At 33.7% G+C, this 26,745-nt stretch overlaps 1 protein-coding gene across 1 annotated transcript in view; it reads right to left on the bottom strand.

Annotated features, from left to right (window-relative positions):
* Nucleotides 1-16,621: 16,621 nt before the first annotated feature.
* LOC123536357 (soluble guanylate cyclase 88E-like) overlaps nt 16,622-26,745 on the bottom strand; it is a 102,357-nt gene continuing 92,233 nt past the window's right edge. The window contains exons 7-13 of the mRNA XM_053529228.1: nt 26,400-26,546; nt 25,603-25,756; nt 24,019-24,088; nt 22,241-22,263; nt 19,262-19,425; nt 18,915-19,004; nt 16,622-18,010 (exon numbers count right to left, since the gene is read on the bottom strand). Of these exons, the coding sequence (XP_053385203.1) occupies nt 17,540-18,010; nt 18,915-19,004; nt 19,262-19,425; nt 22,241-22,263; nt 24,019-24,088; nt 25,603-25,756; nt 26,400-26,546 (1,119 nt within the window). The 3' untranslated portion in view covers nt 16,622-17,539. The remainder of the gene's footprint in view (nt 18,011-18,914; nt 19,005-19,261; nt 19,426-22,240; nt 22,264-24,018; nt 24,089-25,602; nt 25,757-26,399; nt 26,547-26,745) is intronic.

Here is a 26,745-nt window from a genome sequence, read left to right as displayed (position 1 = left end):
TTATTTCATTGTAAATCTATACTTGACATTTTGGTAGCATTTTCAAGGAGATTATTTTGTATTTATAGAAATGTAAACAAACCTAATTACTCGTGTGTTCATACCCACTTATCCAGCAACAAAAGAACAAATTACAAATAAAGTTTGATGAAATTTATTTTTTAGATAGTGGCATATATTAGCCATGACTGTGAATATATATTAATTTTTGATAAATTTATAAATAAATGCATTGATGATAATCCATAAGTCTTTTTATTTAAAACTTCTGCTCCGGTAACGGTAGCAGAGCGATTTTTTATGCGTTAAAAACGCCAACGAATGTCATAATTCTTACAGCTATTGTTTTTATGTAAAAGCACTTCCACACTTCAAGTTTAAGATTTAGCTTTTTGCTCCGGCAACGGTAGCAAAACAATTGAACTATATAGTGTATAGTCTGTATATATGAGCCATGTCATGAGAAATCCAACATAGTGGGTTTGCGACCAGCATGGATCCAGACCAGCCAGCGCATCCGCACAGCCTGGTCAGAATCCATGCTATTCGCTTTCAAAGCCTATTGCAATTAGAGAAACCATCAGCGAACGGCATGGATCCTGACCAGACTGCGCGGATGCGCAGGCTAGTCTGGATCCGTGCTGGTCGCAAACCCACTATGTTGATTTTCTCATGGCGCGGCTCATATTGTTTCGAATTCTTCCATAAGTACCTGTATGTATCTTCTCAGGAAGTATGCATTTCCATGACGCATCCACAGCCATGACAAAGTGTAGTTGGTGCTGAAATATACAAAAAAAAGGACAACAAACTATTGAAAACAAGAGGGGGAGGGTGGGTGGCTTGTTTTAGAGACTTAAATTAAAATTTTTGACAGACCACTAAAAGCGTATCTACCTTTGTTGGAAGCCAGCAAGAAAGTGGACGCTCCAAGTGCGTGCTATCTTTTCATTATAGATGGCGCTCTAAGCGCGTGCTCATCTTCTCATTATATTACGTCATCATATTAAAAACCAGTTAACAAAATTAATTATTATTTTGTGCTAGATAAACAGTTTAATCTTAAGCGATTAAACTCAATAATATTAGCTGTCAATATTAGCTGTCAGTTTGGAAGATATTCCACAGTGTTGACCTGTCAGACAAGAAATCTCTAGATACATAAACCCTACTTTTTTTGGTGTTTTTGGCGGTTTATAGGTCATTTAAGAACATAACGATAGTAATTCTTTTTAAAATGGGCCTAGCTATGTGTTACAACTATCAGAAGATTGTTAACTTTATATAGAACATATATAGCAAATGTATTTGCTACTGTATAGCCTTTATGTTTCTGAATAAAAAAATTGTTTAAAGCGGTGCTAGGGACGTGAAAGTGGTGTACATTGCATTACCTTTCCCGAAAAGACGCAATCAAGCAGACCCCACTGTTTGCTTTCTTTGCTGTGTTGTATGCTTCAAAATGCTCTCGTAGATTTTGTTTGCAGTTAGAAGGTTTTACACTTATTAACCCTTACCCTGCTAAATTTCTTTAATGATCTGGTCCATCATTCAATTTGGGCAGTATCATTTATTATTCAAAGGGGTGTTCACTGAAAATTTACTGACTGAATAGCGAACAGTGCAGAACACATCTAAGGTGTCACAGATTATTCCATAGTACAATTATGTCGCAAAACATTACGAACTATAATGCTTTTATGTCGAGCCCTCCCTTTGACCCCTAACTGTGACCTTAACCTTTGAGATAGAGTCCGTCTCATTGGGTTAAACATTCAGGCCGAATGTAAACAAGATTCCGCAATACATGTCAAAGTTATGGGTCTGACAAGATCTGACATGACTGTGACCTTGCCCATATGTTATTTATTCGATTCCTAATTTAGAATTACAACGTGACATTTGCGTTAATGTTTTTGAAGTCAATTGAATGACAAAGAAACCCATCCTTCAGTGGCATAAAAAGATTATTGACTTTAATTTACCATATACGAGGGATGTTCGAATCTATTTTTACATTTGTTCATCTTTTAAGTTAGAAAAAAGTTTGAAACACAGTTGTAAAGACTGACAGATAAGGGTTTGTAGGACAAATTCACCGGAATTAAATTATAACGTTGCTACGTAATACTGTTATAACCACAAGCACCACTTGTCAGCTGATTCGGTGCAGATGCTTTGTTTGGATGAATAGTTGAGCTCTAATAGTTAATAACCAAAGTTGAATTTTGTAAATGCGTCTCTGAAAAACTTTTCAAGTTTCTATTTTTAGAATCCTCTGTATGTTTGTGACGAAATAGCTCACTCAACGTTTACATTCACTCTGAAAGCAGGTGTCTCGTAGTTTAAAAAGATATGAAAACCCCGTACAGGAGTTTTCATTGAAAAAGAAACTTTGGAATGAAAAAAAAAAAACAGTCATAATTACTCGATTTCAAAAGAAAACCGCTATTCAATTTCCAATTTTGATAATTCTGTGAAGACTAACGTAAATTATGGTTAAATCACTTTCTAGTATATTGAGCATATTGAAATATAAATAAATGTAGGAAATTATGTAATAAACACACTAAAAGATATTGTTTTCAAAAGAAGATATATATTTTAATAGGTATTTGATCAACAAACTACACCATCCTACAACACGAATATTATTTAACGAAACAGCATAGTTTGGAAATATCGATCCAATTGCATTACTTTTCAAACATTCCTCGTAACATATTCAGGGAGGAATTAGATTTAGCCTGATCGATTAAAGTTGTACTATGAGAAAAGTTTTACAAATTCATTTTGTTAATCGAATGAATAGATAAGGTTTAAACAACAAAACGTAATAAGGTATTCAATTTTATACGTGTTTATCCGGGTGGAAAATACTTTCAGAATTCGTTTGTACAAAATGGCATTTAATGGATTTTTGTTGTTTTAAAGTGTCATTTTGCAGTTGGGTTTCATCATCCAAGCAAGTAGCGAACTTCTTTGCTTGCCGTCATGTTGATCTTCCGTCTTTCCGAAATACCGATGAAACTGGTAAGGCGTAAAAAAAATTGTTTGTTTCCGGTATCCCGACCTACCCTAAATTTTTGGCCCGACCCTAAATGTTTTTATGGCCTTGGAGAATATTTTTTTTTCAACTTTTTAACAAAAGATGCAAAACTGCACTTTTTATGCTTTAAACATAGCCAGTGATGTTAGAAATCAACTTACTAATGCTCTAAAGGCATAACCCCCTTATTTGTAATCATTTTTTGACAAAAAAATAATTTCCGAAAAGTCCCCCTTAAAAATAAATTCCGACCTACCTACCCTAATTTTTTTCAGCATGTTACCGGAAACAAAGAATTTTTTTTAGGCCTAAAGAAGTCATTTCGGACTACAAAATCGTCGAACGCAGACCACTTCTTAGAAGAAGCAGAATGCCTCCCCAGTGTTAAATATATCCTTAGCACACCGGGCACATTTGCATGCGATCTCGTCAAACGCTAATACGTTTTATTATGTTACAGGTGGCGAAAGGATATCAGACTAAATATTAAGGACTTTAACATATCACGTTTTCTCAAAACAAACACAAAATGTACAAGATTAAGTTTAAAGTCATCCATAATAAATAAGTGATATGTCGTCGAAACTTTCAGAAATCAAGAAGAAACAAACAGAAACAGAAAATAAAACAGCAAAACGACAGTTTTTGCGCTGTAAATTCGTTATTTAAAGTTGCGGCCACGTCTAAATATGTCAATTTAATTGCATGTAAAGAAAACAGAAAACTGATGTAAGTTTTCCTGAAAATTGTTTTGAAACTGAAATTAATGACGAACAGATGCCATTTTTCTCTGATAGACTCCAAAGACAAGCAGCACCTAGTATTTCTCAAGTAAAACCAGATTAATGCATATACGTTTTCCCCTATTTTATGTTATTTTCAAACGATATACGTGTAGAAAACATCAGTCTTTCTTCTATACAACTAAGCGATATTATCTGTTATTTCTAATGTGAACCAATATGTCACAAAAAGTTGTAAATCTGTAGTTTGATCTTAATATCTCGGTATTAATGATAATTGTCAGAGGAGTAAAAAGAGCGATTTTTTCAGCATGACAAGAACTGGAGAACTATGTACGAATTCATATTACAACTACTATGCTAGGGAAGTTGAACAAATATAGCTTGATAATCAAAGGACACGCGTGATTGCGTTGTCATCTGGTAATGTAATACTCGTGTCACCAACATTTTGCCAATCATCTAATGCATTCAGAAACATGAAAGAAACTAGTTTAGTACCTATATAATTATATTTAAAAAGAATCTCATTAATTATTAAGCGACACCTATGAAAACATATTATTTCAAAATATTTACCTTATCAATACCAGTACATTTGCTGTGGAGCAACCCCATTTAAGATGCATTGTCCAACATCAAACTGACTAATGAGCAGAGCCAAGAAATCAGTATTGGCTTTGGAGTGACGTTATAACACTGTGAAGTCATACGGAGGTTAAATCAAACAATGAGAACAAACGCTTCAAAAATTTAGCTTCGATAACTCTTATTCAAACTAAAACCAGTGAGAAGTTGAACATTTTGAGCTTAATGACATAACAATAGATGCTTTTAATAAGGAATGGTCTATACAGGATCTATCTGCCTTGGAAAAATAAAGACGTCTTTTAGTGTAATTTTAATGTTCGTAAATATTAATACGTGATGCGAAAACATTCAATTTTCAAAACTTAAAATGAGTATATTCAAGAGAATATGTCAATGTTGCCATTAGTCATTAGCCTCTAACTTGCACAAGGCTGTTTGCATTAGTTTGCTTGCACGCATAAAACGGTAGTATACAGAAATTGATATAATGCCAGAATCAATTTCTTTTTGGCAAAAACTCTACCGGTTATGTTTAGAATATATGCATTTTTTTTCATTTAAATTGCAGAACTAACCACTTCAAACACAAGTTTACTATCTATATTTGTGATACTGCACACCACACTTCAGGTTTGTTTTCATTGCTTTTCCTGATAATTGCACAGTGAGATTATGAAACATAAATTAACTGAAACGAAACTATATAGATGAAAGAAAATGAAAAACATGAATAACTGAAAATTATTCTAAACCTGAATAACGTACATGTACATATCACAAGAACATAAAAATGTGTTACTTATTATATAAAAAGAAATTTGTCGACTCATAGAACTATTAGAACTATTTTATTTTTTTTCCAACATAAACATTATAATGGCATTAACTTTGAAAACAAAGTGACAGAAAATGTGTGTTTTTTCATAAGTAAGTTCTGACCATTAACGGATACAAATGTGGAACATTTCCACTCACGTCTGTGACACCCGGGTAAATTCATTGGACGAAAGATATTTCAACCACACTCTGATAATTCAAATATTCCCGAATACTTAAATACCTTTTATAAAATTGTTTAAACTGCATCTGGAAGCATTTAAAGTGAAAGGCGATCATTTTAGGAAGTAGCTTATAATCGCCTGTAATGGAAAAGATTCTCACTAAGTTCAATGAATATCTCATTAGCATTGAAAGCAGCCAGTCATATGGTGCAGACATCGTTTAGTTCATAAAAATGTCTCATTTACTGCCTTACTTTTATGAATGTAAACGCTCTTAATATTATGTTCAACGTTGCTTTTGGTCTAATTTCACAATGTGCACAGACAGAAAAGTAACTAATGAGATAATTAAACGCCAGAAAATCTCACTCGTTTGTCAAATATTCTACTGATTATATTTAGGGTTTCAGCATCATTTGTCGTTAATGCTGACATACCAGTAAATTACTCATTGTCTTCCAGTTTAAATACAGCTTTGCTTACATAATTACAGACTTTACTCCTGACGTGTCGCTTGAAAAGAATCTAGCGTTACAGTTGTATTATACAAACTAGTTATAAAACCAACTTCGGGTGCATTTACATCAAGTTTTGAATACCATAGTCAGTAACTAAAAACTTCATGGAAAAAAGAAGTCATTGGTAAAACATATTACAAAAAAAACAAGGACAGAAATCTAACAGGAAAATCAATATTCAAAGAATTCGCCACCTTAACTGTGTTTTAGAAATCACTTGACAATATTAACAAACTTTTCATATGGATCATGAAACAAGAGATTTTGGTACATGCATTACTGAACATAGTTTAATAAAGACGACTATTGAAAAAAATATAGCAATTTTTGTTTACATTTACAATTCACATCAACAGTTTCAATAATTTAGCCGAAATATTATCATCACCTTACCAATGTTCATTGCTATAATTACACCATCTTATGAAAATACCGGATTATTATAAGAAATATTGAATACTGATATCTAATTCTCAGTTTAAGAATGTGTAACAAACGTAAGCATCAGAGAGTATGCGTGAATAAAAATTGTAGTCTTTGACTTTTCATACAAAAGAAAAAAAAACCTCAATTTTAATAGAAGTGAGATAACGATGTACATGTACTACAGCGGCGTTAACTTCTTAGTATGCCCGAAATAAATTGCACAAGAAAGCCATTTTAGAGAGTGATAAGTTCACAACGAGCAAATAGTAAATGTTAAAACATGGATTATCTCGAAAGAGTGATACAATATCAAAATATTTATCATATATTTTTAACACTATTTTAAAGTTCGATAAGGTGTTGAAGCCAGTCAATATGTTTGGTTTTGATAAACTTAAATGAAACGAATATTAGATCAAAATACTGAAAGTACAGTACTGATGGAGGGTGATTTATGTTAGTACGTGTATGAAAAGAATTCATTCCAAAAATGGCACAATCGGTAACAGCGCTTTGATAGTTAGAAACCCAATACATATAGGATATGATATGGCTAACCGTATCACTGCGATTTGGTGATATATACAGTTATGCATTCAAACCCCATGTAAAGTGAAAAAGATGTTAAGTAAAGGCATGCAGGCGATAGTAATTCGTAGTAAAATACTGTGTCAATGGTATATATTTCAAGACTTATTATTGATTTCTTGTACAAAAATGGAAAAAGATGAATCTTATAAGCGATTTCTTGGTGTTCAAAGTGAATTTACTACTTAAACAGAAGGGGTAGAGTTACACATCTTTAAAAAATATCGAGTTACACGCAGTGAAAGTTCTCTATTTTGCTTTCACACTTAAATTATATATTGTGGAAGAAATTTAGGTAGGTTTTACGTCTGCCCTAAGGTTATTTTTAAATGGAGAAAGCAAAATTTAAAACAGAAACACAGCATTCGACAATATTTTTTCAATGTTGAAGTATGAATTATGCCTCATTAAATCTGTTTACTTGAGGCATCATAGAAAAATGATATTGACATTTTTATTTTGTGTTTTATAATTGCTTACCAATAGTTTGATGCTTCTTTTATTAAAATTAATGGTAAAATGAGTTTTCTGCATACGTTTTGGATAGTGGCTATCACTTTGAAATTTGTCTCTACTTGAACTTGAGGAGATACCATAAGTTATACAAAATTTATAAAAAAAAACGGCACGGTAAAAGTTGTTTAAAAATTGCAAAATAGTGCAAAACACAGTTACCTGCCAGAATATACAAAGCAAAGGCCATTTTGTAAACATTACTATTAGTGATCTAATACCTTTAAACACAACTTTAACAAGCTAATGCATTGTATAATTATATAAAAATCTTAACTTTTTAATTAAAAACTTTACATAAGGTAAGTTTGTAGCATTTATCATAAAGACAAGTACAAGGCAGTTAAAATATGCTTGTTTCTTTTATGAAGATTTCGAGTACTTTTAATCACAATATATTACAACTTGACATGATGTTTGAATCATTGATAAGGCAATGTGTAATGCACTACCTTTATTCAACAAACGTTAATCTAACAACCTTTCATTGCAATATTCAAATATTTCTTGACTTTTCATCAAGTCTCGGGCTAATGTAATCCTTTTACCCGTAGGGAATTTTTTTAAATTTCAAAATAATTATTCTCTTTAAATGTGTGCGTTCTTGTTCGTTTATTGCTTTATATATGTAGTAGTTTATAGCAGTTTTGTTTTATAACTTCTATAGATATTTTTTTTTTGTATTTTTGTATGCATGGTAAATCATTTTATAAAATGTCTCTAATAGAGAATTTAAATAAATTCTGTTTCGGTTAAAATATTGAAACTGCTTATAAATAGCAATTCTTAAAATGAGCCGCGCCATGAGAAAACCAACATGGTACCTTTGCGACCAGCATGGATCCAGACCAGCATTCGCATCCGCGCAGTCTGTTCAGGATCCATGCTGTTCGCTAACGGTTTCTCTAATTGCAATAGGCTTTGAAAGCGAACAGCATGGATCCTGACCAGACTGCGCGGATGTTGGTTTTCTCATGGCACGGCTCAAATAAATACTTCTACGGGAAGATCCAAGACCTTTGTAAATAACAAAAGGTATTAGATCATATTGTGTTTCCTATTCGACGAAAAGACGAGTAGCTTGTGTGTTTTAGTGTCAGAAATCGGGCAAGTTAAGCTTTAGAAATAAAATTAAAATAACCTCATTTGCTGCATGATAAAGAAAACAGACTTTAAATAGTACAGAATCTAAATGCCTTGACTAAGGGCGTGAGTGGTGTTGCACATTTTCATTACCTCTCATGAACAAGCAAGTTTAAACCGAGTAGCTATTTTTTGCTTGGTTGCGTTCTATACATACGAATAATCTGCTAATATAACTTTTAGAAGTACAATATTTGAGTAGTTAGGAAATCAAGGGATTTGTTATTTAGAGGCTCGGTTCTTGTAACACGGCTGTTTCTATTGTATCTTTGTACTTTGATTGTACTAGTAACCGGCGAGCGTTCAGGTAATTAGAAAAGCTTTCTCAGATAGTCTGTTCTCACCTCCAGACAGCATTGATATTACTTTTTGTTATCTGTTTGTATTCCATATTAATGAACTGATGGGATAAACAGTTTCTTTTTCAACACTATCATATTCATATTTTCCCACACATATTGCTGATGTTGGAATTTGAATGACTATCTTAATGAAGTACATCACGAAATATTACCATTACATTTTTTTACCAACACTCACATTTCCGTTATGTCTGGCAACGATATGATCTTAAAATGAATGTTATGACGTCTTTTCGAAGAAAGGATATCTGTTATATTCTGCATGTCGTTTGGTTCAAGTAACGTTTAAATATTATATGAATTTATCTATTTCAGTGCAGAATTTTCAAGCATTAGTAATAGTTTTCCATTGAGTTATTTTACAGCACTCTTCTACAGAATATTCTCTAAGACTCGAACCCCATAATCTCAACACGTTACCAACTAGGCAATCGCTTCTGCATAGAAGGACAATACTGTTTCCAACTCTGGCAAAGCTGCCCCTTTCAATACCATTGTAACAATTATAGGTACAATAATATAAGTCTGTTCTGTTCATGGAATACTAATAAAAAAAAACCCGTCAGTGCACCTTCAAATAAACCAAATTTACGATCAGAAAAATGATATGTGTTTCAATTTCTTTAATCGGAACCTCTTGCCTATATTAGCCCGCCTTAGCGCACTGACAAATGGTGTATTAAAACCTTCACTGAAAATGAATGCCAATTTATTCTTCTTATTACAACCTAATCGCAGTTTGAACAAGCTTATACAACACAATTTAATTTTTTCGATCGTTAACAGCTTGCATTTAGCAAGTTTGTTACTACGACATGCAAATATAAATAAGTTTATACATAATTTATTTTAGGTCGATTGTGAAGGAAGTTCTACAACTTATATTAATCACTCTCGACACCTCATTCCTGGTGGTTATCTATCGCCTGAGAGAAGAGGCCAGTTTCTGCCCTTTTAATGCTGAGCGCCAAGCAAGGGAGCCACCGGTATCATTTTTACGTCTTTGGTATGATGCGGCCGGGGATCGAACCCACGACCTCCCGCACTCGAAGCGGACGCTCTACCACTAGGCTATCGAGGCGGTCGAAAATATAAATTAACCTGTGTGCTTTCTTTCATGATTATCTTATATGCTTTCTATAACTTTAATTGATAGGGGAATGCATTGTATACACAGTATGTCACTTTCATGCAAGCTGTACATTGAAGAGATATGTTATTGGAACATATTTATTCCATTAGATTAATTACACTATTTCAGGAAAATGGAAGCCATTTAATACTATTAGATCAATATGATTAATAAACGAAAATCAAAACCTGTAACGTAATGGGGTTTCTCTTGTTTTTCCTTTCTTTTATCACAATATTAACATAAATTCTTCATTAAAATGAGGCATTTCATTATTAGATTCGTAAAATATTTTATGTAACATTTGCAGAACGTCCCAGTTTTAATCGTAAGGCATTCTTTATTATATAATAAAAAGGCTCAATGTCTTTGCTCTTCATATAAATATATAAATACATTCTTGTTCGTATAGCAGTTTATTCTTCTTTTGTATATAACTTTCAAAATTTATCTTCAAAAGATGTTTTCTTTTCTCTTCAAAAAGTGCTTAGTAATTCAGTACCAAATGCGTTCTGATATTAAATTCTGTCGGCTCATTTCTGAAACTGAATTCAGATAAATTCTATTTCAGTTTAATTGTATTGATCAAAAACTGCTTATTCATTCTACATATTAAGACATTTTTTCACAAACTCTGCTTATTGGACTTAAATTTATATTGTAACACGATAAAGCAGATATTTAAGTAAGATACAAATATCAAAGAAAATAGTTTGAAGTGTTATCTTTGTAGTCAAAACGTAACGAAAAAAGTCGATATAAATATAATTGTTCATATCATTTCACAATTTGGTGGACTCAATCACAATTTCAAGAATAATAACTTTACATTCGAGTTCCTTTGAGTACGGACACGCAGTTGGAGTACGGATGAGTACGAACGTAGTGTCAAGTTTCCATGCTGTTTATATAAATTCTTCGAGAAATTAGATAAAAACATATCGATTAATACTTACCAAAATCATAAATATGATACCTAAAAACAAAGAATCACACAGGTAAACACGCGATTTTTTAACATTCACGGTTGTCTACAAAATCTGAATTGACGCCGAGTTCTAAAAGGGGAGTAAACAAGGGAAGAAACGAGTACGAACAATGTTGGGGGCAGCGCATTTGGCGTTAGTTACTGATACAGTAAAACATTCTATGGTTTAGATTGCATCTTTAATGCTGCAAGAAGAGGTTTTTATGAAAGAAACAAGACGCAGATACCAGATGTCAATCTGCGCACAATTACATATACGTCCCTGGGAAAGCATTTCAAAAATAAAAATCGGGTATAAACAGCACGTGAATTGCCTTGTTTGCACACAATTTTTCTTCCGTTAATACATGGGCGGATCCAGTGAAAAAAAGTAGTTTTTATGCAAGAATATATAAATAACACATGGCGGTGAGGGTGTTATTGTCAACCCGAAAACTGTATTAACACCCGAGCCGATATTTATTATACCGAAGCAACGCGGATGGTGAAGTCTATATACACTCCCTGAAACTTGATGAAATACCATCCATCGAGTGTGATGCTCAAAGGACACCTCTGCACAGCTGTTAATTTTTTACCCGGCTATTGTTCAGTGAGATACATTAAAACTAGTACATTTTGAGAGATATGGACTTTGTTTCAGATGTTTTACATGAGGTATAATATATAGGTTATCACAGGATAAATCTAGAACTTAATTAAAGACATTCAGACCAAGCTTCTTCAATTCTGTATGTTGTCCTCCTTCGTCTGTTATACGGTGTTTGTCTTGCCGCTTTGTCATATGGTTAGCTAGGTTTATTTTAAAACTATTAATATCTGTATGCTCTACTTATCGTGTTTGGTGGTAACATTGCGTGTGTTAGAGATTTTTGCCTAGCATAGATATCTTTTACTCATATTGTTCTAAAAATTCACATGTTTTTGCTACTAAGCGGTCAGAAACAGTGTCCCCGACCTGTTCATTTCCATGTTTGTTTTGTATGTGCCGTCCCTTTGCATGTTTATGTACATGTATAGGCCTAACTATAGTAAAGGAACCAGCGTAGAGCCATCTGGTCGCGTAATGGCGGACAGGTTTTTGAACACTAATTTTTCACATTGCATGGGCGCAGAGGTCTAAATTAAAGCTGGTTTCTGTTTAAATTTCATTGTGGATGTACTTTTGACATTTGGTAGGAAAAATGGGAGAGGAGGTTGTATTTGGTGAAGTGAAACTCAGTTTTAGTATAAGTAATACTTCCAGGTCACAGCAGTGTGATGTGATTTTACAGTAAGCAAATGTGACAAGAGAAATCTCTCTTAGAAGATACATGACCCCTACTTTTCTCTTTATTTTATATTAGTTTTATCATAACTCTTTAAAATGAGGTAAGGATTTATTCTCTGAAATGGGTCTAGCTATGTTTTGTAGCTCTTTAAAAAACGTCAGTTTTATATAGAATATATAGGAAATACTATTTACCGGTTTGTGACCTATATCGCCTACATTATGTGTACGCTGATGTAGGATTGTGTGTGTGTGCGTGTGTGTGTATGCGTGTGTGTGTGTGTGTGTGAGGGGGGGAGGTGGGGGGAGGGGTGCGGCTGCGGTCTTTGGGAAACAGCTGTGCTAAAACTGGCCAGTGAACTAGCTTATAAGTTACATTATAATAGGTCTACAATTATATCTGACGTTTTGCATACACTTCTCAGTAGGGAGAGCGATCTACGGATCGTGGGTTCGCGAGTCCGATCGCATGTTCTGCGTGACAATTTGATAAAATACATTGTGTCTATAATCATTCGTCCCCCAGCTCTGATTCATGTGGAGAAGTTGGCAGCTACTTGTGCAGAACAGGTTTGTACTGGTACAGAATCCAGGAGCACTGGTTAGGTTAACTGCACACCGTTACATAACTGAAATACTGTTGAAAAACGGCGCTAAACCCAAAACAAACATTGCATACACTTGTTTAAAAGTCTTCAATGTTAAAATTGTTAATAGTTACGTAGACCAGGGTTTCATGTTTTGATAAAGATATCTCGTGTAAACTAAAAAGCATAGGTTTAGTCTTAATTGAGATTCTTGTGTCGTGTATAATATAACTTTTTACTTATAAAGATTTTAACATGTGGCATTTATTTATTTTGCCGTATTTTTTTTTTATTTAGTAGGACTAGAACTTTGCATAAATGAGAGAACAGAAATGTAAAATTCGAAATTTTGTAACAGGATAAAGAGATTCATCAGCTTCTTTCACAGAAAAATTAACTGTTTTATTGTGATTCTTTATAATTCATTCGGTCAATCTCATAATCCTTGCGATTCTCCTTTCGTTAACATACCGATCCTGAATACATGTTCAATATCCTAGCCATGCACCCATTTGCACGGATTTCATTTTTGGTTGCGGGTTTATCCCGCTACCAAAGTTAAAGTGTATTTCTGAAATCATATCATCTTTATTTGATTCCGAATCACATCCAAAGGATGTTCATGTGCTACACAAAATAGTCCCATTCATGAACAATGCGGATGAATTATCAATGAACAAGCAGTTCTTATTCAACCTGTATCCACTCGCACTGACCATTTAGATTATATAAGATCTATCAATGATGAGGTATTCCAGCCCATGGTTACATCACAAGCTAGGTCAGGCAGAGTTCATCTTAGATATGAGGCACATAAATGTTTATTTGTTTCTCATTCATGTATATTCATAGACTGGCATTTAAACAGACAATAAATCTACCAAAGCCCCGCAACCATCAGCCATTTCAAGGCTTTGATCATCCTTTGTCTTTTCATTTTTAATGTTGATGAACAAGATATTTTACAATTAATACATAATCCAAGATCATATGTGCAATAAACTTGAAGTATTGTAAATCATTGCTAAACGGAACAGCTACCGTTTTGTTTGATCAACAAATTGTTCTAGATGGAAAAAAAAACGGTCCAAGAAAAACTTAGACATGAATAATTCTATCAAAGCAATATTTATGAGACAACATGTCCGTTCTCTGTGACGTAAACAATATGATATGATTTCCTTCGAATTATATACAGTACACATAACATTAAATGTCTTACACACAGTCTTACTCTGTTAATTAACAAAGATAGGGAGTGTAGAAATGTCTGTTTTTCAGACAGACAATTGACGATGATGTATACGGGATAATGTCAACTTTTGTAACAGTTTTAGTAAGCGTTTCACAATGTGAGTTTTTCTGTTTACAATTTGGTGATGTTGGTTTACATGTACCAATCAATCTCATTTATCAAAAAAAATTTATTTCTTAAGTCTGCTCGTTTCCGTTTCGTCATTGACATTATATACACCAGTACAGCGCAAATGTCTTAGCATGCAATTATTTGACTGGCAAAGACATAGAGAATCTAACAGGCAATATTGTTTTCTCTGTAACCTAAACAATATGGCGAAATAGTTTGACAAAAACACAACTAAAAAGAAATTCACGGAGCATTAGGCGAAGTCCAAATACATTCCGAAATGTGCAGAAAAATGTTATCTGATGTTTATATCAGTTGTTTATTTTCCCCTAAAATGAAAAATGAGACTGGCACGATTCCATCTTTATTCCACAAGCAACGAAAAACAAATATAGGAAGGATGTTTACTGCTGTTGAATGTGATGTAATAACATCTATCGGTCAATGACTTATATGATTAAGAACTGTTGAAGCGTCCAATACGGAAAATGTAGTGTGTCTAATATGGAAGTTATTGTTCTCTGTAGTGGTGCAATTGGAAGAGAAAATAGGAATTGAGAAATTCATGCAACATTTAACTTGCTTATGTCATAGCGTTATTTCATTTGTAATGGCAGACAAGCTTTCTACAGAAAAATGGTTAAATGGAGTATTAATACTATAGAGGCAAAACAATGGTGGTGATCTGGAAGACCATATACATGGAAACACAACGTTCAGCCTTTTGTTAGCGTCCGCATTTAAAGGGCGGATTTTGTTTCCCCGAGTATTAGCAATGAATAACTTCATTATATCATAAAAACGCCCACATGCCGAATCCGATCTTAGAATATCATTTTTGTTTACTCGATGATGTTTTATCTCAGCCTCGATGACGTTTTTGTTTCTACGAAGGAGGGAGGACAAACTTTTGGACAATGTAAAATCTGATCCATTCATGAGGGATTAATTCTGGCTGATTTTGAGTTTTAATTATTTTGCAAAAAAGTATCCCTTTGAAAGCCAAAATTTCATTATTTCTATATGAAATCTATGACTAAACTCATTCTTAGATTGTTTTAAATTTTCGTGAAATTTTGGTTATGTGAAAATATCTGATATTAAAGAAAATTAATCACATGTATCCGTTTAGATTGAAAACCAGCCATTTGAATGCAAAGAACATTTAATTTTCTATAAAATCCATGCTGACCCACAAACGGTACAAAACCATTCGCAAATATCACGTTTCTCTAAAAAAGCTACTATAAATTATTCACAAATTGCATTACAACATTAATTAACAAACTATTCATTTATAACTGAATGAAGTTATCATTTTCTGGTTCGAGTACGATTGTCCACAGAACCCATTCCATGTTTTGTTTTTGTTTTGTCTTTAAATAAAACTCCGCAGGTACTATTGGGCGTTAGAAGTGTTGCAGGTTTCATTACTTTTCACGAACAGACGTGACTGACAAAGCGAACCTGCTAAACTTTTACTTGATCTAAAGGATCTTTTTGTATATTATTTTTTCCGTATTATACAGTTCTTTCTAAACACTATTGCCGCCATTTTCAAATTGGTCAACTGAAAAAAAATTGTATATGTACAAGAAAATGTTTACCCATCCCCTACTAGTATTTATAGCTTTTGTAGTATTACCTCATATTAATTAAGATATATTATATTTATAACCAAATGTACAATTTTGTTTTGCAGAAAAAACTAATACATATGACCCCCTTTTTAAGAAATGATGTTTTGCTATACATTTTGGTATTTTAAAGTTTATCCTAAATATGTATCGAGACCTTTGACAAATCCTTAGCGATAAAGAACTTTGTTTTGTTTATATCCGCACTGTAAGACAATTATAATACATAAGAAGTTGGTTAAGCCACATAAAGACAATCATATTGTTAATAAATTATTGTGCAAACAATAAAAAGTTTACTCTATTCGTTTACTGCAGAATATTAATACGATATTTCTTTCCATAACCTGTGTCGATGCGATGCATATTTCTAAGAAGATAACCTAACAGCGGTACGTTACTTAGTACAGAATGGATATATAAGCCAACAATCGTCGTAAGGTCGTAACCATAACCTTATACTGTTGTAACATTAGCGCAACATTGTCGTAACAATTCGGCACGCAAAAAACATTTTTATGTACATAAGCAACCAGCTTATAAAGGCCGGCTAAATTTCTATAATGAATTTGTCAAGATTTCAATTTGAACAGTACTATCGACTGTTTAAAGGATGTGCAGGCTGATCAAGATCTACACTGGTCGCAAAGGCAGAATTTAGTGTGTCCAGCATGATAAGGGTTAAGAATACATTAGTGAAACACAGGTTCTATAATATGTAATGACATTTCATAGTTTTATTGTTCATCGATAACATATGCTAAATCATATTAAAATATTGAAGAATTAATTCAAAAATGTAAAACCTTTCAAAACTGTTTTCTAAAATTACACAAAATTAATAGAATAAAAAGTAAAATGGCTGACAAAATTCGACTAAACTAAAGTGCCCTATGCATGGCAATATTTCTTGACAAGCCTTACTTTGAAGATTAATAGATATAAGAAAGGTATTTTGAACAAAGTAGAGCAATTATTTTTGCATCTTATAAAAGTTTTGCGGAAAGGCAAGTCATTCAAAATAAAAGATACGTTAAAATTCAAGCCAAGCTGTATAAAAACCTAAACATCTAAAACAATTGTCTAAAATCTTAAAGAGAGTTCAGCGTCAACTTTATGCTTTGAAAAGTTAACTTGATATTATAGCAGTGTGTGATATATTAGTTTAACGTTAAAGATATATTATCCTTATCTTTCGCTAAATTATTAATCATTAGAAATTGATATAATCCTTAGCAATGTACCTCGTCTAACATATTCAACTAGGCTAAATATATAAACTATCTGTGTTTGTAGAGTTGCAATCAAAATTCAACGCTATCTGGTAACAGTTGTTTATAAAATAACTTCCTGTTTTTGGTCGTATTACATATTCATACTATGTTTACTTATACCTAACACATTGTACTGTTTATATACACAAACATGTTTATACTATGTTTATACAGCTATTGTTAAGTAATCACTCTGATGACATATTGGCACAATGTATCCTTCAAAGAATACGAGTACACAACGATAATATGTCATTGAATGAATTAATATGAAAATAATAGTTCCTTGACAAAATATATTGCTAAGTGTCCTTGGTCAAAATGCTCTTTGAAATGACGTAATGACTTACGTCAAAGCAGCTGACATGTTTTACTGGTATTCTGATATTCATACATTCTGTTCGTGTCGTTTGTTTTGCGTAAGTCGTTTTTCCTTATGATATACATATCTTTGTCTTTCACAGGACAATGTTCACTCGAAGTCTGCGATCCAGTACACTCGGAATTATTATTGATTTTGCCATTTCCATACAGACATGGATTCAAGTTAATTTTCTTTGCAGGAGAGTCTTTTGGTGACGCATTAGCACTCATCGTCTTTTTGACATCTTCAAATGACACTGGTGAGTAAAGTGATCTAAGTTCAGCAAAGTCAGAATGCTCGTTTACACCTCCAAATCTTGAAGAAGTAAATACATCTTCGCTGTTGCTTTTAACCTTTGATAATTCCTCAAGAAGAATTGATCCGAACGGGCATTTGGCTTGAGAGCTCTCCACTGGATCACGCCCTAACAACCAGTATGTCTTCATGTGACCTTTCCCCTAAAAAATTAAAAGGGAATATAATTTAGAAAAAATACAATTTCAAAGCCTTATGAAATATCCCGTAAATATCACAAAAATAAAAAAGTATACATAACTTTAGTTCCACTGAAGCAGTTGGTCGTTTTATTTTGATAAGTGTACATAACATTAATTAAGATATTTCAGTCTGGTACAGTCTTGATTTCTAGAACTTCCATGCAGTCTTAAATGATTTAGAAGAGGATTTTACTGTGTTAGTAACGCTGTAACACTGACGTTAGGTAAAGCAAGAAAGCAGCGCTTTACATCGTTTCCATGTTGCTACCTGTTCAAAACTGTTTCAATATCGTGATTTACAGACTTCGGAAATAACAACATAATACGACTCTTAAGTTAAATATTGTAAAAACACGTAACTCTTGAAAATGAAAATGGCACTATATTCTGTTATGTTGCATACTCGCAAAATTAAACAGTTTTACACTATTCCTTATATGAATCTCCAGTCTATAGTGTTTGCTATACGGCTGGTTTACATTCAACATATACTTGCTGGGATAAAGTCAAAACTGGAACACAAGTCTGTGAAAATGTATTTTTGATGCCATGTAACAAAATGCATATTGAATTGATTGCCGGTCAATTGTCAAAACTATTTGTCTGTTGACGGATACGCCGTTCAACCATTGTGTACTGTTAACCTTTAAGTTTGAGTCATCTATATTTAAAAGTTGTCAATACTTTCATGTTAAAATACTTTCAAAATATCGACGATTAAAATGAAACTAGTTATCTTCAGAGCTATATTAGTTTTATTCACAAATGATCTTTTCACATAGATTTGATTGCAAGAAGATAGCCATAAAATCATTAAATTCACAATTTTTACGGTTTTTGTAAAAACACCCAAACGTTTCTCTACCTTAACAGAAACAGTTCCTCTTTCCTCCAGTATATATGGGTAATCAATGAGCTCTTGTCTCGTTGTTTCGCTTATGTGAATTTTATTAGCCTGTAAAGATAAAAGAATGCAATGGGCCGCAGTTAACAAATGGGTAACACAAAATTCATTTGAACTTGTATAGACTGGAATTCTGGTTCTGAATCATTTTTGTTATCAGTTAATGAGTTAGCACATATATTTTTGAAGATTTATTTGTTGGACAATATCTTTGTCATTCTAGTTCTAATGATTATTCGTAACGTGACTGATTCAACAAATGCACTAATTTAACTTTTTATTCTAAGTCGTATGTAAAATTTTTAAACCTGTCCGTTTGTTTCCATCCTTGAAGCCGTGTTGACAGTGTCTCCAAACAAGCAGTAGCGAGGCATCTTTATTCCAACAACTCCTGCCACAGTATTACCTGAGTGCACACCTTCAAGTAGATGAATATCTAACTGAGTAAATTCACACATATCATAACACATTGCTGGTTATATAAATCGAAGGTCAATAGTTTGTCCTACAATTAAGTAAGTAAGTTAGTAAGAAAATATTTCATTATAGTGACAAAACTAGAAATGTGTCCATGGGACACAGATGCACATGCTGACCAACATTCCTGTAAAATTTGGTGACTCTAGGTCAAATACTTTTGGAGCTACGTGTGACACAACATTAAAATGACCAATGTTTTACTAAGTCAGGGGCCACAACTCCTACAAGACTGAATGAATCCGGACGCGAAACCCCAGGTGCAAAACAACACATGCTGACCAACATTCCTGTAAAGTTTTGTGACTCTACGTCAAATACTTTTGGAGCTAGGCGCGACACAACACTAAAATGACCAATTTTTACAAAGTCAAGGGCCATAACTCCTACATGACTGAATGAATCCGGACGCGAAACCCCAGGTGCACAACTACACATGCTGACCAACATTCCTGTAAAGTTTTGTGTCTCTACGCCAAATACTTTTGGAGCTAGGCGCGACACAAAATTCTCGGAAGGAAGGACGGACGGACGGAAGGACGGAAGGCGGAAGGACGAACAAGGGCAAATCTATATGCCCCCCCCCCCCAAAAAAAAAAGTGGGGGCATAAATAACTGACAATATAATAAACATTTATACAAAAACAAATAAACGAGAGCACTCGGCCAAGTTGGCCTATAATGTCACCTACACTGATATGTACATACATTAACGATAATAGAAACAATATTTACATTGATGTAATTATATGGTTAAACAATAATGGCATACAACTGATATATCGTTGATCAGTGTACGAGTATATACCGGATACATATTTTCAATATTACAGACGTGCTAAAGATTAAGAGTTAATTCATACGACAAAATCATGGATTGCCGTGTATTATACGGTAACAAGTCAAATTATTTTAGTTCATTTTAACATTCACAATGTAGTTGAAAGATATTCCGGATATTAATGCAGAATTCAGTGAATACTGGCTAAAGGAAGCAACCAGTAAAAGAAAAATTCAGCGTCAACGACGCGAAGTTTTACCACAGATATCGTACACACACTGAACGACTTGCAGTCAACCTCGGGCGACAATATTGACTCTTGACCGGCAAGCCATCCAGGAAATGTGTTACATAGTAATATGTTGTATATATTAACTATTTCATTTTGTCGTTCCTCGTATTTTCTTGAATTAACTATTTAGTGAATAAGTTTTTATTTGAAGTAAATTTTCCTTTAAAAGAATATCTACATTAACCCCGTCTGCCGAGAAGACGTCAAGGCAAACTCATTCCTCAGCGACACAATTCTGCCTAATCTCTTGAAATCTCGCAAAATCTCGAAAGAATAGCGCAAATATAGCAGAAAAGTTTCATCGTCATTGCATCACGCAAATTACACATTAATATTTAAAGACACCCATAAGGTTATGTTACTGTCTAATGCGCCAAGTAAATATAGCAGATCGTTCAGCAAATAGATTATTTTACACAGAATCAAAAGCCATTAAAGCCGACAACAAATTACACCATCTGACTACTATTTATAAAGTAGTATGTTTGGTAATTTATTAATAAAGAGATAAAATCAACATATCTGAAGGACAATGTTTTGGAAAAAGACCAGTTGGGAACAACATTACAGGACTTGAAAAAATGTGTTTAAACAGGCAAACTCCTACGTCTACATCTAGGCTTTATTAAGCACATTTTATTCTTCTTATAGATTAGATTACTATTCTAAACAAGAGATCACAGAGTGATCTTGGCGCCCACCAATGTGTCAGTTTTGTGTGTTCCAAATTTCAAGACTTACTGACTAGCTCAAGGTCAAATTTCATTTCCGTACACAACACTGTGCATGTGGTCTAAATTCGAAAGCTGTAACTTGAGAAATGTGAAAGTAGGTCACTAGATCAATTTCAAGGACAAAGTTCTTTGTACACAAAACTATGCATGTGCATCAATTTTGAAGACTGTAGTTTGAGAAATTTGAAAGTAGGTCACTAGGTCAATCTTAAGGTCAAAGTTTATTTCGGTACACAAAACTATGCAAGTGGTCCAAATTTGAAGGCTGTAGCTTGAGAAATGAGAAAGTAGGTCACTAGGTCAAAATCAAGGTCAAATTTCACTTCACAACACAAATCTATGCATGTGGTCCAAATTTGAAGCCTGTTCCTTCAAAAATGTGAACGTAGGTCACTAGGTCAATATCAAGGTCAAAGTTAGTTTCGGTATACAATCCTATTCATGTGGTCTAAATTTGAAGCCTATAGCTACAGAAATCTGAAAGTAGGTCACTAGGTCAATCTTAAGGTCAAAGTTCATTTCGGTGCACAAAACTATGCAAGTGGTCCAAATTTGAAGGCTGTAGCTTGAGAAATGTGAAAGTAGGTCACTAGGTCAAAATCAAGGTCAAATTTTATTTCGGAATACAAAACTATGCATGTTGTCCAAATTTGAAGCGTGTACCTTCAAAAATGTGAAAGTAGGTCACTAGGTCAATGTAAAGGTCAAAGTTTGTTTCGGTACACAAAACCATGCATGTGGTCCAAATTTGAAGGCTGTAGCTTGAGAAATGTGAAAGTAGGTCACTAGGTCAAAATCAAGGTCAAATTTCATTTCGGAACACGAAATTATGCATGTGGTCCAAATTTGAAGCATGTACCTTCAAAAATGTGAAAGTAGGTCACTAGGTCAATGTCAAGGTCAAAGTTTATTTCAGTGCACAAAACTATGCATGTGGTCCAAATTTGAAGGTTGTAGCTACAGAAATGTGAATGTAGGTCACTAGGTCAAAATCAAGGTCAACTCATGTCAAGGTTCATCTTGCCACTCAAAACCATACATGTGGTCCAAATCTGAATGTTGTAGGTTATTGACAAGAAGTTTTTATAAGCTTTTCCCTATATAAGTCTATATGAACCATGTGACCCCCAGGGCGGGGCCATATTTGACCCTAGGGGGATAATTTTAACAAACTTGGTAGAGAACCACTAGACGATGCTACATTACAAATATCAAAGCCCTAGGCTTTGTGGTTTGGACAAGAAGATTTTCAAAGTTTTTCCCTATATAAGTGTATGTAAACCATGTGACCCCCAGGGCGGGGCCATATTTGACCCTAGGGGGATAATTTGAACAATCTTAGTTGAAGACCACTAGATGATGTCACATACAAAATATCAAAGCCCTAGGTCCTGTGGTTTTGGACAAGAGGTTTTTCAAAGTTTTTCCCTATATATATCTATATAAACCATGTGACCCCCGGGGCGGGGCCATATTACACCCCAGGGAAATAATTTGAATCATATTGGTAGAAGACCACTAGATGATGCTTCATACCAAATATCAAAGCCCTAGGCGCTGTGGTTTGGGGCAAGAAGATTTTCAAAGTTTTTTCCTATATAAATCTATGTAAATTATAGAAATAAACAAAGGGCCATAACTTACTAAAAATTTGTTGAACCAGTCTGATTTTCAGGGGGACACAACTAGGGTACCAATACATCATTCTGACAAAGTTTGGTCAAAATCCCCCTGGTAGTTTCTGAGGAGATGCGATAACGAGAAATTGTTAACGGAAGGCCGGACGGAATGACGGACGGACGGACGGACGGAAGGACGACGGACCACGGACGCAGAGTGATTTGAATAGCCCACCATCTGATGATGGTTGGCTAAAAAACAACAACAAATGAACCAACACGGGGTAATAAACAAGATAGATTAACTGTAAAAATTCTGTAATTCAATATAAACGGCACATTTCAGGAATGTTCTTGCAATGAATTTTCTATTCTTGATCTAAATTTGGCATTTAAAATATTTAAAATGTTTTACAAGTTGATGTAAATTCACGCTATCGTGTAACAGTTGTTTATTCACATTTAGTCTTTCGCTTTAAAAACTTTATTTTTAGACTTTCTTTGTTAGTGACTAAAATAAGCATATTGCATCATACAGCTTATATTTTTGCAACTTTATTTTGAAAAAAGAACACAAAAAAGGCAAGAAAAACAAGCATTTCATATATCCTTTCTTTTTAATAAAAAAGAATCAAAGAAAATTTGAGCTCCCTTTATGCAAAAGAAGAAGCAAAATCTTTAACAAAGGTTGACTTGGGATGTAAGGGTGTCCAGCTAATATAAAATTATCAAAATTGCAACAATTAGCAAGTACTAAAAATCTGCAAGAAAACTTTGAAAAACCTACTTAAACAGCGTTATTAACTCTGTTATCTGAATTTTTACAGCAAGAGTGGGCGGAGTGCTCTTACATTTTATTTCCTGTACAGAATACATTGATATACAAATGTATCAACCGTTTTTATTACAACAAGTATAGATGGATTGTTAAAAGCTTACCGACTCTTATTTTCATATTGCCGTCGGTAGAGGGATCCCGTAAACTCATTCTAGCATCTAACAAATCTGAGTGACCATGTCACACATAATATTTGTAGACTGGTATCTGGTATTTTATTGGAGCCACCTGACCACTACCAATTACGGCGTCTCAATTGTTCAATTGAAATATGTTGCAAATACATTTGCTGACTACGTGCTTGGAGCTATACATGAAAAGAGCATAGTTACTGGATATGGTTTTATTTTGAACAGACTTATCACAATACATGCATGACCAACTGTTTCAAACCCTAGTAAAATATTTCAAACGTAAACTTTTATGTCAATAAGAAAATCGTGTAACGTGTCCCACTTATACCAGGAACGAAATATTTATAAGAAGATTGATAAAACACTAGTGTGTAGACACACAATGAGGAAAATGAAGCTATTTCCATTTTTCGTTTCATTTGTTACAGATACCTGAAATGTCAAGAGCATTTAACTTTTTCTTGTTAGATTAGTCTGATGGAAACTACATTTTTACACTGCAAAACAATTACGATGCATGCCTCATGACTACGAGTCCTATTTGTTGTCGTTTCTCCCTGCGGATAATTTTATAAATCGTACTTCGTGCAAGATGAAATAACCTTCGGCAAAGACACAGCCATTATATCAAGCTTCCTCAGGACATTTTGACAGGTTTAAAGATTCCGAGTGCCGCGCGCACGGAAACACTGCATTGCTGTTATCTTGATATGAATTGTGCAGTTGAAACAGTATTCAATCTTATGAATTTTACGTTATTTATCTGTATGTTTTTATTGAAGATATTTGCCTACACTTTATACGAAAGTCGATGAAATAACATATACATTACTTTGTTCACATTGTGCTGTTGCAAGAAAATAATTTAAATAACATACTCACTACCTTGCATTACCCTAAGAAAATCAATTAAGTTATACACACATTACCTTGTACACATTGTTACCGCAAGAAAATCGATTAAATCCTACACTAGTAGTACATGTTACCTTGTACACATTGTTACCGCAAGGAAATCGATTAAACCCTATACTAGTAGTACATGTTACCTTGTACACATTGTTACCTCAAGGAAATTGATTAAATCCTACACTAGTAGTACATGTTACCTTGTACACATTGTTACCGCAAGAAAATCGATTAAATCCTACCCTAGTAGTACATGTTACCTTGTACACATTGTTACCGCAAAGAAATCGATTAAACCCTATACTAGTAGTACATGTTACCTTGTCGCATTGTTACCTCAAGGAAATTGATTAAATCCTATACTAGTAGTACATGTTACCTTGTACACATTGTTACCTCACGGAAATTGATTAAATCCTATACTAGTAGTACATCTTACCGCAAGAAAATCGATTAAACCCTATACTAGTAGTGCATGTTACCTTGTACACATTGTTACCTCAAGGAAATTGATTAAATCCTATACTAGTAGTACATCTTACCTTGTAAACATTGCTACCGCAAGAAAATCGATTAAATCCTATACTAGTAGTACATCTTACCCTATACACATTGTTACCCCAAGGAAATTGATTAAACCAATTGCTACCGCAAGAAAATCGATTAAATCCTATACCAGTAGTACATCTTACCCTGTACACATTGTTACCGCAAGGAAATCGATTAAACCCTATACCAGTAGTACATCTTACCCTGTACACATTGCTACCGCAAGGAAATCGATTAAACCCTATACTAGTAGTACATCTTACCCTGTACACATTGCTACCGCAAGAAAATCGATTAAATCATATACTAGTAGCACATCTTACCTTGTACACATTGTGCTGCTCGCTCAGCTGATCAAACTTTGTATACATGGCGTTGAGCATAGATACAACCTCCATAGGAGATATCTGACTACAGATCCGTGTGAAACCAACAACATCACTGAACAGTATCGTGACATTTTCAAACACCTTAAATAAAATTCTATACTATTTACACCGGATAGAAGTATTTTCAACACAAAGAATGTGTAAGTTCTATAAAATTGTGTTCCCTTTTTGTTTGTTTTCATTCACATTTACCGACAGTTTTACTGCCAATATAAGTGTTTTTCTCATGTATTCTTTTTATTCAAGTTCCGCAAAATTGTCTATTTTTTTTTAATTATAAGAATTGGGTAGTCGATAACTATTGACTAACTTTAATTGTAATAATGTTTTGATAATGCGTGAACATTAAAGTAAGGGAAACATTCATTTTACAAAAATAGTAAAACAATCAAAGAAAAATTATTATAACAACTGGTCAAAGGTTGCCATTAATTATTTAAACAATTAGATATCTCAACAAAAGGGCTCAAAGACGATCATTTAAAGGAAAATATTGAACATGTTTGATTTATTCATTCTCTACACTGAAAATTCAATTTAATCAGTTTAGTAATATCGCGGTTTCTAAAAATAACATAGTGTTCTTCAGTGGTGAGTGTTGCACTGAATTTGCTTGAAATTGTTTGCAATATTTTTAAGATGATTCAGATTCTCTTTAGTAATCTTTCAGAAGGTTTTCATTGCTTTAAGAATTCAGCAAAATGTTGCTTTTGTCAATATATACCTCACACGTTGATATTGCTGGTTCACCACTTCTCAATCTGTCCGCAACTTGCTTCGGTATCATTTGGTACAGCAGGGAATCTGTCCGTTTCATTTCCGCGTCCAATTTCGACATACTCTCCTGCAAAATTTTGCTCTTCTTTTGTTCCTGAAAAAATATCTTTACTCATTTTTGTCATAGCATTAGCCCACTTCAACGACGTCAGTTATTTATTAACCATTCACCAAAACAATCGGAAAGACAGAAAAGTTACAGTCAATGCGGCCCTAGAGAAACGAATGCCTGTCACGACAGTGTACACAAATCTATCGAAGATGTCAGAATTAAACTTTGCTTACCAGCAAGA

Source organism: Mercenaria mercenaria, chromosome 17 (genome assembly GCF_021730395.1).
Source record: "Mercenaria mercenaria strain notata chromosome 17, MADL_Memer_1, whole genome shotgun sequence".
NCBI classification, from domain to species: domain Eukaryota; kingdom Metazoa; phylum Mollusca; class Bivalvia; order Venerida; family Veneridae; genus Mercenaria; species Mercenaria mercenaria.
This window is presented reverse-complemented; position numbering and strand designations above follow the sequence as displayed.